This window comes from Helicoverpa zea, chromosome 20 (genome assembly GCF_022581195.2).
Source record: "Helicoverpa zea isolate HzStark_Cry1AcR chromosome 20, ilHelZeax1.1, whole genome shotgun sequence".
NCBI classification, from domain to species: Eukaryota; Metazoa; Arthropoda; class Insecta; order Lepidoptera; family Noctuidae; genus Helicoverpa; species Helicoverpa zea.
In genome coordinates, this window is record NC_061471.1 from 5,310,021 (window position 1) to 5,323,974 (window position 13,954).

At 33.7% G+C, this 13,954-nt stretch overlaps 3 protein-coding genes across 3 annotated transcripts in view; 2 read left to right on the forward strand and 1 right to left on the reverse strand.

Moving 5' to 3' along the window:
* Window positions 1-13,954, reverse strand: part of LOC124640257 (RNA helicase aquarius) — a 60,244-nt gene that overhangs the window by 42,156 nt on the left and 4,134 nt on the right. The window lies entirely within an intron of this gene.
* On the forward strand, window positions 658-8,831 carry LOC124640260 (probable G-protein coupled receptor Mth-like 3). The gene is made up of 9 exons (XM_047177945.1): window positions 658-788; window positions 5,222-5,457; window positions 5,806-5,991; window positions 6,315-6,430; window positions 6,946-7,024; window positions 7,112-7,275; window positions 7,428-7,572; window positions 7,658-7,750; window positions 7,966-8,831. Exons 1-9 carry the CDS (start codon window positions 783-785, stop codon window positions 8,171-8,173), a joined length of 1,233 nt encoding a protein of 410 aa, XP_047033901.1. The 5' UTR covers window positions 658-782; the 3' UTR covers window positions 8,174-8,831.
* LOC124640258 (probable G-protein coupled receptor Mth-like 5) lies at window positions 9,388-13,707 on the forward strand. The gene is made up of 8 exons (XM_047177943.1): window positions 9,388-9,829; window positions 10,024-10,159; window positions 10,235-10,409; window positions 10,959-11,280; window positions 11,371-11,449; window positions 11,614-11,816; window positions 12,092-12,227; window positions 12,312-13,707. The coding sequence occupies exons 1-8, from the start codon at window positions 9,646-9,648 to the stop codon at window positions 12,568-12,570; spliced, it is 1,494 nt and encodes a 497-aa protein (XP_047033899.1). The 5' UTR covers window positions 9,388-9,645; the 3' UTR covers window positions 12,571-13,707.

Below are 13,954 nucleotides of genomic sequence, written 5' to 3' on the forward strand. Positions count from 1 at the left end.
TTTAGGTACTTATACACGACTGTCATTCTACGTCGAGTAGATAAAAATCCATTCACGCAAAACATCCGCACCCCGTCATAATGGATACGCTACTCATATCCGTAAAATCCTGTTTATTTTGTAAAACACAGCCGGGTTTAAGCGTACCTACACCTACCTCAACAAAATAGAAATTATTGTTTCGGTAAATAAGCATCAGACATAAGCATTTCAATTGTAATGAATGACGTGCTACAAACAAGAACTTGCCTACTTTTTATAGAATAATCGCCAAACAACATAATTGCAAACCACAAAAACTCTGTTAGCATAATTTTTACTTTGGTATTATTATGTAAGTAACCTAAAAACATAACTTCATAATATGGCTAAGACTGAATTCAGTAAATACAGGTGTCTTTAGAATTCAACAAGGCAATTTTGCACTCGTTCAAATATACGGTTTATCTCAATAGTTATACTTGAATGTCATGAATATGTAGATGAAGGTAGAATCGAAAAGAAAATTCATTCTTTCCTTGTATCGATACAGAATATTACACAAAAACGAGAAATCGAATAACAGGGCATCGGCGAATAGTATAACCTCCAACGACAGTGCTGACCACACGCGTCATTCGCGAGACATATCGATACAAAACGGAAATTTCAAAACGAGAATCGATTACGAGCCGCTGTGATGCGATAGTAATTAACAGCATTCATTCGACAATCGCACTCGGACGAGAGAATCCAGTGTATGTTGTGTGAGTGATAAAAATATTCATAAGGAATCAGTTAACATGAAGGTGAGTAAATGTGACATAAATCCAAGTAATTATTGTGTTCATCGTAAGAAGTGCATTGTTCGAAAATAATCAGGAATAATTTATTTTTTAAACTGCAAGATCTTCAGGGGTGTTATGATTTGCAGTTTTGTGGGTCCTTTGTCTGTCACGTGCGGTTTTATATTCTCATTTTCGGTATACGCCTCCCCATTTTATATCAATTAACGAATTACAATATTTAACTACCACGAGACACACGAGGGTCAAATAAATAAGCTATGACGTGAAAAAAATTAAAATACTAGTTATTTAGGAAACGTGTCTGAGTGATTATGTAGATACAAAAAAAATCTTCTAAAAAGGTAGTTAGTTTTGAAACTAACCACCTTTTGTGAATACATGAGATGACCTCCTTAGCGGGAGGGAATGGCAAACTTTTAATAAACTCTTTCGAACAATGAAACAGTAACCTAGTACCTACAATAAAATTATATATTGTTAAACCAATTATTCTGGTTAATTTTAGATTTATTTTCGAGTTTGCTTACATGAAAACCGGTTGTGTTGAGCCGCCAGTCGCAATAAATATACGCATATTCCTTTGGACATGTTTTTATTAGTTTCTGCAGAGTTTATTTACTTTTATATAAAACCATTGATATATAGTACTATCAATAGTAGGTTTTATTCAAAGATGAATTCCCTCGTAACAATACCTACCTACTGAAAAAAAAATCATTCAAGGCGATGCACTTGTCATGTAAGGCTAAATATAAGTTGGCACTTGAAACAGAAATAGCTTACCCTTTGCGAAGTGAAAGATCATTTACCTTCTTATTTTAATATTTATTTAATTTTAGTATGTTTGTGGCGGCAGGTCATTCACACCTTATAAAACATCATTACAAAATTAAATGGTTTCTCTGTTGTGCCAGTTATGTCGCCGAACTTTTTTAATTTTAACCTCACAAGGAGTAATTTTTAACAAAGCCAATTTCACGTGGCACAGCAGCTTTTTTGTAACCCCTATTGCTAGAAAGCAGAGATACATAATCTGGTCTTTGGATATAACCCCATATCATTAAACTACTCATATTCGATCCACCCACACATTAACACGAACAGGTGGGTGAGCATAGTATTAAATTTTAATGTTTCTGTGCAAACATTCAATATTTGAATATGAATGGCTTATAAATTTAAATACGTCACGGCTCACGACATCTATATCTTCTACTATTTGTTTGTCATCTTCATTAAACAGAAACTCATAGTTTTTCAAGAGAATAATGATTCAATGATTTGATAAGAGTACCTACTATGAAGGTACATACGTACACATTTTTTTCAAAACTATTACTAGGAAACCATATAAATTCATTACATGTGTAATAATGTGTATTAATAATCATAATTAGTTGTTCTTGATGACTAACACACTGTCTCTTTACATTTCTTCAAATTCATGATCTTAGAAATATGCAACCCGATCTCGGCGAAAGACAATAAATAATAATTTGTCACCTTATCTAAAACATTTGTGCAAGTACTCATGACATCACATAATCATAACGTACGGACAATGGTACATCACAGCAGAACATTCGAGTGATAGAAAGCGTATATGACATTTCCTCTTTTTGTGTGATAGTGATGTTATCAATTTTATTACAGTTAAGGCCTGTGCAGCTTTAACTATTGGTTCAATACGATGTAGACACAAACATAAGATAAGTTAATGGTTACAGCTATAGCTTCGTAACGAGTACCTATAAATAAATGTTTACAACTTATATTCAAAAGGATAGTTTAAGATTTTATGTTATCCGAGGAATAATATCGGAAGGAGTGTTTTTGCTACACAACATAAAAATAAAAAAGCAATAGGAAAGGCATTTTAAAGTTAACTCACTATTTACTCTTAATTTCATATTTTTCCTCCACAATTACTTATTCCTGTTAAAGCATGTTACAAGGATTTCCAATTTTCTGATCTCTATTGGCCACCGCCTTTCTTATCACGGGCCAGAAATACTTGACGAATAAAATGTCATAGGACGAGAATTTTATCAGTTTTTTTTTTTGTGTTAGGTCAGAAAACCTATACTGTTAAACAAACAATAAACCTATTCTCTTTGTGATATACGTTACTATGTAATGGCAGTTTACATCCACCGGCGCCTGTTTTGCACTGCTGATAAGACACGACCTCATATTATTTTCATTAATTAGTGTCTAGTATTAATTCGCGCTTAATATCGTCTATATACACATGTCAGACATTTATGCTGGGTTTAAGATAACACTGAGTTAATAATTATTATACATTCCCATCATTATCGCAGTAAGGTTCGTATGAAACTGCAAATATTAATTGATAACAAATGCAGTGTTGTGTACCTAAATTACCTTACCTACATGAGGAGATGTTAACTAGGACTTCTGATAGATCCACTATTATTTCTACAAGTACGCTTCCACTTCCCGAACTCGGATAGGAAATGCCCTTTCTAAGGCTGCAGATTATGTGTGTACCTATGCCAAATTCCATTTAACTATGGTGATTAACATGCTTTAGGTTAGTGAAAGCTTCTTACAATACCTATCGTTGACATTTTATTGGATCAATTAGATGAGCTGATGACGTTTATCAGATGACAACGCAAAATGTGGGTCATTTAACATTGTAACGTAACAAAGAACTAAATTCTTTAAACTATAGAATACTCCATAGAATGCTATAGAAAACTATTATAATACTGTACGTCTTATAAACGCCTAGGAATTTACACGTTATTATTATTAATTCCATGCGATTTATCTTTTATTACAACATACCATAACATTACGCCTGTTTGGTTAAATCTTATTGATATTTTATTTCGCCACATTTACACTTATTGCTTTTAAGACCTCCATATTACTCATATATTCATTATCTCCGCTGGCGTTTTGGAATTGCCATAAACTGACAAAAATATTATTGTTTTCTAAATGAGTCACACTTCTAAAAAATGACATTAATTCTATAATAACAATATACAACCATGCAAACAGTGGGTAAGATAAACATCGGAATATTTGATATCTGGTTTTCCCCATTGAGAAGATATAGTGTAGAATGAACAAGATGGTTTCGTACTTCGTTGACACGTATGCCTACAGGCTCATGTAGCCTTCGGAGGGTAAACATAGTACGTCAGTTTTAGGTAAATATAATTAATTAAGTACCTAGTAACTTGGCAGAGAAAACTCCCCATGACTGTACATGTTTATCATACAGCTAATGTACACTAAGTAGATCATGTTAGTGCCAAAGTTCAGACACTTGCTTATAGAAATGGAATAGTTTTACTAAACTTTGCATTCTGAAGTGAGATGTTCTGATCAATCAATTTTGACTTTAGAGATAACTCTTGACTTACATAGGTATATAGTCAGAAAGCTTCAAAATCCCTAAATGCTAAGTGCTAAGATTCCTTTGCGCAAAGCTCTGCTGACCTCGTAAGCAGAAGCCACTTCATTATTTATTTTCCGAGCTTTAGGAGGATACTTAGTTTGGCCAGGGTCAAAGGTTCAAAGTTCTGCTAGGGCGGGGTATTTCACCACATGTAGTACAGGTCTCAAGGTAGACAGTAGGCGTGACTGTGACCTTACCCGCCAAGCTAACTAAATTACCCTACTTACATATCATTACTCCTCTGATTGTTGATCGACCTACTTCTTTGATCAGCTTCAATAAGTCAGCGATTTATTGCAAGTTCACGGTGATTTATACGAGAATCTACTTATAGTTATATACCTTTTAGAAGTGGGTTTTTAAGCTACAGAGATAAACAGTTCAAATTGAATGCATTCTAATTGATCTCACAATTATTTCTCCGAATTAAGCACAGGTCATTGACATTCATGTAAGGGTTTTAATAATCGCACTAAAACAAACAATGAAATCGATAAATAAAAAGTATAATTACGAAACAGGTCAACAAACTATCACACAGAGGTTGAGCCGAACGTTGTGGACACTAAACAGTCATTGTCTCTGCCCGATGTCAAATATCCAAGTGTTATCATGTTGTTATTACAAATGCACCAAGTTAAAATTACACAATGACCCTAGAGTACCGGTCGATAGTCAATATTTACTGGAGATACAGATAGACATAATATCATTTTGCCGGATTTAACCTAACCTCCTTCTATTTTCTAGTTCCAGCTAGCTAAGCTATGATTAAATTACATTTGAAATGTAATAATTACACTGTAATCTAATACACATGTTAATTATAAAATATTACAGATTTTAGTACCCCGTAATTTGTTTTAATAGTTTATAACTTGAGAGGTCAAAGATAAAGAAAGAACGTGATAACTATTGACGCGCCGCGCCGCCGCGGACACTGTGTACGAGTATTGTAATGTCTAATTAATGAATGAATAATTTTAATTTTCAGGAAATTATATTATTAGTGCTGGCTGGGTGCAGTATTGCATTGTCAACGACACCGCCGCTAATGCCATGCTGTCCAGGGGACCAAATCTTATTACCGAGAGGATATTGCGGTACAGAGAAGTTAAATGTGCTTAACTGCACAGCAGGACGCATGGTTCTCAGAGATATTATACTGGATGGTACAAAAGTTTCCACTAACGATTCGCCAAGCTTCGTGTTTGTTGAAGACCCCTCTGAGTGAGTACCAAGGCCTTCGAAAGTTCATCTCTTAAGTTTGCAATGACCGATGCTTTATATTTCCCACCATCTTTGTCTTCCTGCTAAAAAATATTCGTTATAAGTCTTATAAGGAAAATTGCTTACGAAATCATAAGCTACAATTTAATAATGCTATAAAAAAGATACACCACGCAAAATTACGTATCTATTAATTATTTTATTTTCCTCTATGTCTATATTTATATGCCAATGACGTCATTGTGGTTCGCAATAAAAGCAGGAAAGGTCTTACAAGCGCTAGAATAACAGCTTTTTTTTTTAATTTAAAGAGTACTGATTGTAATTAAAGGTCTTATTTTTCACCAGATTTTGCGTCGCAGAAATGTACAGAAACAACAGTGATCCTTCTCAGGGCACCGTCCCAGTGGCCATAGTGTGCTTCGAAGAGATATCCAAGACCAGTGACATCGAAACCAGTGGGATATTAACCTTAGTGTCAGTTATTTTCCTCGTCGCAACTATTGCTGTTTACACCTTCTTGCCACAACTGAGGTAAGTGAAACTTAATTAAACCTACGGGTTTCAAATTAAAAGCTCATCATTGATATTTGATATTCACTGTGTTTCTGCGAAGAGACATTTAGTCGATTAGCTCATTCCTCAGCGCTTTTCATAGAATGACTTTGAGACAATGAGAAAGTAGGCATATAAGATTAAGTTTTGTTTGTACATAATATGAAAAAAATATTGATTGCGAACGAGAACACAGCACAAGAAATTCTCTTTATGGTGGATATTATGATAAAAGTCAGTTCACTGCTTCGTATCTAACTACAATACGCCCATTTTGTATCAACATTATTGATTATTTTCAGGGATCTACAGGGACTCTGTTACATGTGTATGTGCGTTAGTATGGCGCTAGGATTTTTATCTTTGGGAATACTGCAACTGAGCCCAGGATTTAGAGGCCAACTTTGTACTGTAACAGGTAAATATGCCAACTTCTTACATGTAATGTAGCTTAGTTATATCGGGTGTGTCGTTCATAATCACATTAATGAAATGCGTCAATATACTGGTTAAAATATGTCGATTAACACAAGAAAAAAGAAAAATACGTAAAAATAAAAAAAAATGCATTTTTCAAACAAAGTAAATAGAATAAAAATGTGCGAAAATTAAAACACCATGTAAATGTCAGTCATTACAAACAACTGAAATCCTCCCTTGAAAACTGACAGCTGTCAATTGATCAAAACATTAGATACTCCTAACTTTATCTCTGCTTTACACATATGTTGTAAATTATAAAAACGAAAAATGACTCCTGTGGTTAAACCACTGCATGGATTAGGTTATTTTTTTTACAATTCGCCATAGAATATCATAAAGTATATGCGATAGGATTTAATGTGATTGTGAACGACACACCCTGTATATTTATAACAAGTTTAACGTATATATTTGCGAATCTATGTCAAACTTGCATTTCTTTACTTCCAGGGTTTCTTGTCTACACCTGGATGATGGCCACATTCTTCTGGATGAATGTTATTTCCATCAACGTCTTTCGCACAGTGCTGTAAGTTTCAACACTTGACCCCAAAACTTTGTATAACTTAAATAAGTATACATTCATATGTCTAATATCTCCTTTATTTCCAAACAGCGATTCGACTTACTTAAAGAAAACGGAGAGGAAACAGTATTTCTACTACAGTTGTTACGCTTGGGGCTTCACACTGTTATTCCTGACCGTCACCCTCATTGCTAACTTCGCCGAAGGTGAACACTTCAAACCAGGTTTCGGAGATGGTAGCTGTTGGTTCAATGGTAAATATAATATTTAGGAATCAAATGACCTTTTTATTCTTGTTTTTGTGTTGATCTATATAGGTTTCACGTAAAGTAAATACCAATAAGTCACACTCTTTGATGTTTTCCTACTGGTAACAGGTGACATATAAGCTTTATTATAATTTCAGGTCGCACAGAAACTTGGATTTTCTTCTACGGCCCTGTTGCTGTCCTTATCGCAGCGAACGTTTGTCTATTCGGTCTAACATCGTACAATTTGTGGAAGCAGACAAGAAAATATGAAGTCAACACTTTGAACGTGCTTAAACACAAGTAAGATATAAGTTGTATTTTTTTAAAGCCTTATCAATAGTTTTTCTCTGTAGATATAATTTGACCATGAACTTAAAATTTGCAGGTTCCTTCTATCCTTGAAGCTGTTCCTAGTCATGGGAATTTCCTGGGTGTTCGAGATCGCCAGTTTTGCTCATGGATCAGCGCATATTGTTTGGTAAGACATCTACAGTTTTAGAAAATCCTCAATCTCCAATGCGAATAGTACCTATTTTTTCCAATGCAAATTATCCTGTCAAAAAGTTCTAAAAGTACTGGTCTGTATTTACTGATATTTGGTGACTCTGTTGATGATACGTATGAAGTTACATTTAAGCACATTAAAAAAAATACAAGTACCTAGGTATTAAACAAACTTGTTCTGTATTTCAGGAAAATAATGGACACGTTCAACTGTCTCCAAGGCGTTATAATTTTTATACTGCTCGTGCTCTTAAGACGGCGTGCGATGAGAGGCATGGCCAGCGAAAACGTTTGTCTGTGCATCAGTCGCCCCCTGGCGGAGAAACTCAGTCCACATGATGACTCGGATGACCAGGAAATACTGGGTGATGACACCGTGGAGGTCAGGCTCAATTGAGGATCATTTTCAGCCATTATATATACTTTTGTCATGTTTCATGTCACATTTACATGCATCTAAAAAATATTACAACTAGTCAACGGGAAATACTATAGCTATTATAATTGATATTAAGATGTTATTTATGTTCAGTGCTATAGTTGTTCCTACAATATTATCACATGTTGATAATGGAACAATGGCATGTGCAAATAAGCTATTTATAAATGCATCTACTCGATTCTGAGCCGACTGGAATGGGTACGCAAAAATTACTTAGAAAAGTATGTATATTTACAACGCGATAAGTGTTGGACAAAAAAATGTGCTAATTGAGTATACATAACAATTTTATCTATATAACCTATTCAAGATAATTTTATTTTTCAAAACAATTTTATGTAAACTAAGATTGGTGATATTTGAGAGCGTACGTACCTAATTTATATTTTTTGAGCTGATATTTTACTGAGCCAATTCAAAAAGATCTGATATTTAAGATTTTTTAAATTTAATTAACAATAAATGTGCCATAACTTAAGTGTAGCTTAAGTGGGAAGTTATCTATATTTTTATTACATAGATTTTATTACGATATTTAAGAAACAAACTATTTACACTGGATGTAAATACTACAATGTAAGATTTAAATAAATATAAGTTCCTAAGTAATTAATAATAAATATATTTTTTCAAGAATGCATGTTGGTCTTGGTAGTAAATATGTATAATACAAATAAATATATTTTAATTATTATCTTTTTTTATTTTTCAAAACTTTATTTCCGAATAACATTACAAAACTACAAGGTTTACGCTTTACTAAGTTTCACTACCTATCATCGGCAAAATTAATTGCCAAGTGCCTTTATCGTCAAATGTTAGTAAAAGAGTTGTAAATTATTTTATTTTATTGCGATTCGTGTTTCGCCACCGAATTTAACAAAGATGCATGAATATAAATTGCCAGGTTATAGAGATGTGTGCGTGAAACCAGCAAAATTATTTCAAACTCAATATTTATTTCTTGGTCATAAGTACAGCATACATTCTAAATATATTAATTATACAAACTATGCTACGTATTGATTTAAAAATTGTTTTAAAACATGGTTAATGTTTTAAAGTAGAGCTCTTAATTTTTTTGCTGCGTAAGTTTTGCTTAAAAGGCAAGGTGTCGAGATCAGTCGCTAACGCAGCGTTAAGAAAAAGCTAAACATTGTAACAAACGTCAAACTTCGCTAGCGAGTGCAGCGAGCGGAAACGCAAACGAAACGAACCGACTTCAGAATCCCCGAAGTCCGAATAAAATCCAAAGAATCAAAACTTATAGTTTTAAAATAACATGAATGTCTTTTGACATCGATTTACACGGTTATACTATGATTTGTGTTCGTATTTATATAAAGAAGTGCCTTATTGTATGACAAACGGTGTATCGATAAACGACAAGTACTTTGTGATGAAAGTAAAAAAGATTCAATAACAACATGTGTGTAGTAGTGTTAACACTGGCATTATTGTGTAGTGCGCATCAAGTGCACTCGGAAGTCGGGGAGACGGATCTCAATGAACTATCGGACAAGCAGAATGGGGTTAAGATAAATAAATGCTGCGAACACAACGAGATCGTGGTGGACGGGGTCTGCAGACTAGCCGAACAGTACAACCAGAGTGAGTACACACAAATAACGCTGAACACGTCTTATTTATTGTTAAGAGATTACTGCTGCCTAATCATTTCTATTCACCCAGAAACTTCTGTGAATAGCACTTGCTAAAAAAACTGAAGGTCTAACAAAACAAATTAAAGTGCTCTATTTTTTGTTGATGTTATGAAGCTAAAATATAATGTTTTGTAATTTCAGGTTTGTGGACGCCACAATTTAAGACTGAAGATGGCAATGATGCCAAAGTAAAATACTTTAACTATGTCTATGGTGTGCCGGACTGTGCCACCACACAACAGAGAGCTATATTTGATATAGAAAAATCTGAGGATAAGTATGTAACAACCTTTTATCCTCGTTTATTAAACTTGTAATTAAATGTAACTGTAACTGAAAATTATACTTCCAGGCTTAATTTATTAACAGATGGCCGTTTACGTCACATAATCAATCATCAACCCAGCTCAGACGTGAAAGAGGAACCAGTGATGAGCACATTTAGTTTGCATGACAGTATATCAATACCAGAGGAGAAAGAACCTTCATCGTACATACACAACCAAGCTAAATACTGCATGGATAAGGTTTGTGACTTACAGCCTGTTTCATATCCAAAAAGTATCCTATTGCAAATAAATAATCCAACTTTAGCTATGAGAGTAGTACAGCCTTGAATCTCATATCATGAAATGTCCGCTAAAAGCAGGATGATACATCCCGGAAGAAATGTTTGAATTTATTGATAACACCACTTCTCAGATAAAGTTAGTCCGCATCAAAAATTTTAAAACACCAAAATAGATAACCTAGTCTTCTTGACCTAGTCAAAGAGCAATTTTAAACCAATCATTATTTATCAGTGACTGACATACAAAAAACTTTCACATTATTTGGCTTCCTCAAATCTGAGTCATTAGGTGACTCAAATCATTATTATGCACACAAAAAACTGATTTCAATGTAACTTGACAATGGCTCAGGATTGAATAAAATTAGCCATGTTTTATGTGAGAGAAAATGGAAAATTTTGCCATCAAAAAGCTTGGATTTAGACAAATATAATAGTAGGAGAAAAAATTTTGACATTATGTTTGTATTTTTTTCTCATATTTATAACATTAACTTGTTTCCAGATATTAGTAACACAAAAAGACTCGCAAACAAAAAAAGCAGCTAACATAACAGGCTCCTATGCATTAGTGTGTGTACCCGAGGTCAAAATAAATTGGAAAGATGTCAGTTTCCTTATGAAGAAGATCCTGAACCCTGTGTTCCATGCTATTGCCATGATCCTGTTCTTACTGGTGGCAGTTATATACTTTGTACTACCTACACTCCGAGATTTAGCCGGGAACATTATTACGACTATCAACATGTGTTTGATAGTCAGTCAGGCAGCGGACTTGGTGAGAATATTCACCGAGTTTAGTAATCATGTCAGCTTTATGGTTACTGGTAAGTAGACTAAAGCTAAATTCACAACATTTTATTGTTATATTATATAGCATAACTTCAAAATATAATATGTTTTACTTATGTTTTCAGATATCATCCTGTACATCAGTCTACTGGCAGCTTTCTTCTGGTTGAACAGTTTCGGATTTTATGTTTGGAAGACTTTCAAGTAAGTATGAGTTGAAACTACTGAAATATCGAAACTACCGGTTGAATTGTTTGAAGTATTCGTATAGAAATGCATTACAAAATTGCCACAAGAGATGAATTAGATAAAACAAGAATTTAAATGTTAACAAAACCATTGTTTCATGACTATATTGTATTTTTCAGATCGCGTAACGTGTTCCTGCGCGTGACAGATGTGCGCAAATACTGCTATTATTCAAGCGTGGTGTGGTTCAGCGTTCTCATCATGGCCGGCATGGCAATATGCGCGCATTTCCTACTCGACACCGGCACTAATCCTAACAGAAAGACGAGGATACAGTTCTCATCGTCAATCATAGTTGACGATGTGGAACAGGAAACTATTGGTAAGAATTATCATTCTCCTTACCAATATTATAAACGCGGAAGAGGGTTTGTTTATTATGTGTTCACGCTAAAACGGCTGAAGCGATTGAGGCTACCCCATATGCGCGGGACGTAGTTCTCTTGACATGTGAATGAATACTCAGACGAAACCTAGTTTTTAACAGCCTCTTAGAAAAATACGCAAAGACTTCTTCTTTTAAGTTGAGTAAAAATAACAAAACGATTTTCTTTCAGAATGTGATTTTGTCCTATAGTTATTTAATTTTTATTTCAGGATTACTTGGTATCGCGATATTCTTCACCCCAGTTGCCTTCACGATAATTTTCAATGTATTCTTTTATGTGACCACATTGAAAATAATAAAAAGGATAAACATTTATGGCAGGATTCACCATAAACTCAAAGGATGGTATGTATTAATAATTTATTTATTATCTTAATATAATATTTGACAATGAGGCCTAAATGTGATAACTTATTTTTTTGGTTTCAGCTTTAATTTATTCCTACAACTGTTCCTCATTATGACGACAGCATGGCTGTTTCTACTACTGTCCTGGCTCAACATTGATGAATTACTATACGCACACATTTTTGTGAATCTCCTTCAGGCAATTTTAATATTCTATGTGTGCATAGTACGACAGTCACACGTAACGTTTTTGTTGCGCAAGAGTTGTTGTTATGCAGAACCCGTGCCTACTGGGGAGTGGGGCGACGAGATGACTCACATGAATGGAGGGAATTACTGACATATCAACGAATATTAATTAGAATCTCATGTTTATAAATAGTTGTTTAGCCGATACACACTAGCTTCCACACAAGTAGAGGCACAGATGTAGTATGAATGTGGCATATTTAAATGTGTTGTACTGTGATGAAAATGAAGTTATACACTAGTTAGCCATGAATAGTTGTAATAATAACATTTATTGTTAAATATTATACTCAAAGTTTCACAGTTACATGATCTGTGTACAAAAGCGCGTGCCTTGTAAATTGTGCCTCATATCATTATAAATTAGAAACATCAACTTAGTACATAAGATTTCTCTCTTATTCTTCTAAGTTATCCGATGTCCGAATTTTATAAGTTTGCCTAACTGTGATGTATTAATATGTATGGAAACTGAGTGTCTTATAAACTGTAAGCATTTATTATTGTAATTGGAGTAGTAAATTAATCAGTTTTACTAACCATATAATGGGATTCAAAGATGTGAAAGAAGTGGATATGGTAACCCGATGGTGTGGCGCTACATGTGATCAGCTATGATTACATGTTATATGGAATTGGCTAAATTAAAAAAGACAAAGAGCTGTTGTAAATATGTCTGTAATTGTTTATATAGGTCGAAACTAGTGCTAAATGTCCAGTGACAAAAATATTCATGACAGAACCATATCAAGGTGTAAAAGTCTAGGATCTCTCGTCTAATAATTGATTGCTCACAAAAGATACTTAAATTGATTTTAGGATTTAACAAAAATGACTACATTTTAAAAGTTACTAACAACTGACATTATTTTTAACATGGTATTATTCTACGGATGTCCAAAAGATTGATGTACAAAAGAAATGAATGTATGTAATAAAAAGTTATGAGGCTTACAATATTTTACTATTTATATATGTCTATGTATATTTTAACAGTCTAATATCCGTCCTTTTTCAATGTTTAGCAGCTGTAGTTGGTATGAATTTATGTAAGTATATCATATAAATATATACATTGCTCTCTTGCACTAACAAATATAAGAATAAGTATAATTTTATATGTTCCATTTATGTCTACTTTAGACTTTTAATGTCAAACTGTATACTGACGAAACGCATTTATAATCATTTTGGATTTACGTTATTAAACACAGCTAATATAGTTAAACTTGTTTTCTTTCCTGATCAAGGAATTTAATGTTTCAATGTTCAAAAACTTTGTAGGGACGCGTCATTTGGAATGGAGAATCGTATGGCATCACCCAATATTGTAAACAAATCTACGCTAAAAAATAGTGTCGCAAAAATGATTGCACGTCAACCTCAAGTAGTTATATATATTGATAATGATAAGAAAATCTATCTGTTACGCCGAGATTCGAAACACCCTAAAATTCGTAAAATTAAGTTACACA

Coding starts and splice junctions, on each gene's coding strand:
- LOC124640258 (XM_047177943.1), top strand. CDS start 9,646: ATGTGTGTAGTAGTGTTAACACTGGCATTATTGTGTAGTGCGCATCAA. Junction 11,281..11,370: donor TGTCAGCTTTATGGTTACTG/GTAAGTAGACTA, acceptor TTATGTTTTCAG/ATATCATCCTGTACATCAGT. Junction 11,450..11,613: donor TATGTTTGGAAGACTTTCAA/GTAAGTATGAGT, acceptor TGTATTTTTCAG/ATCGCGTAACGTGTTCCTGC.
- LOC124640260 (XM_047177945.1), top strand. Junction 7,025..7,111: donor AACGTCTTTCGCACAGTGCT/GTAAGTTTCAAC, acceptor ATTTCCAAACAG/CGATTCGACTTACTTAAAGA. Junction 7,751..7,965: donor GGATCAGCGCATATTGTTTG/GTAAGACATCTA, acceptor TCTGTATTTCAG/GAAAATAATGGACACGTTCA.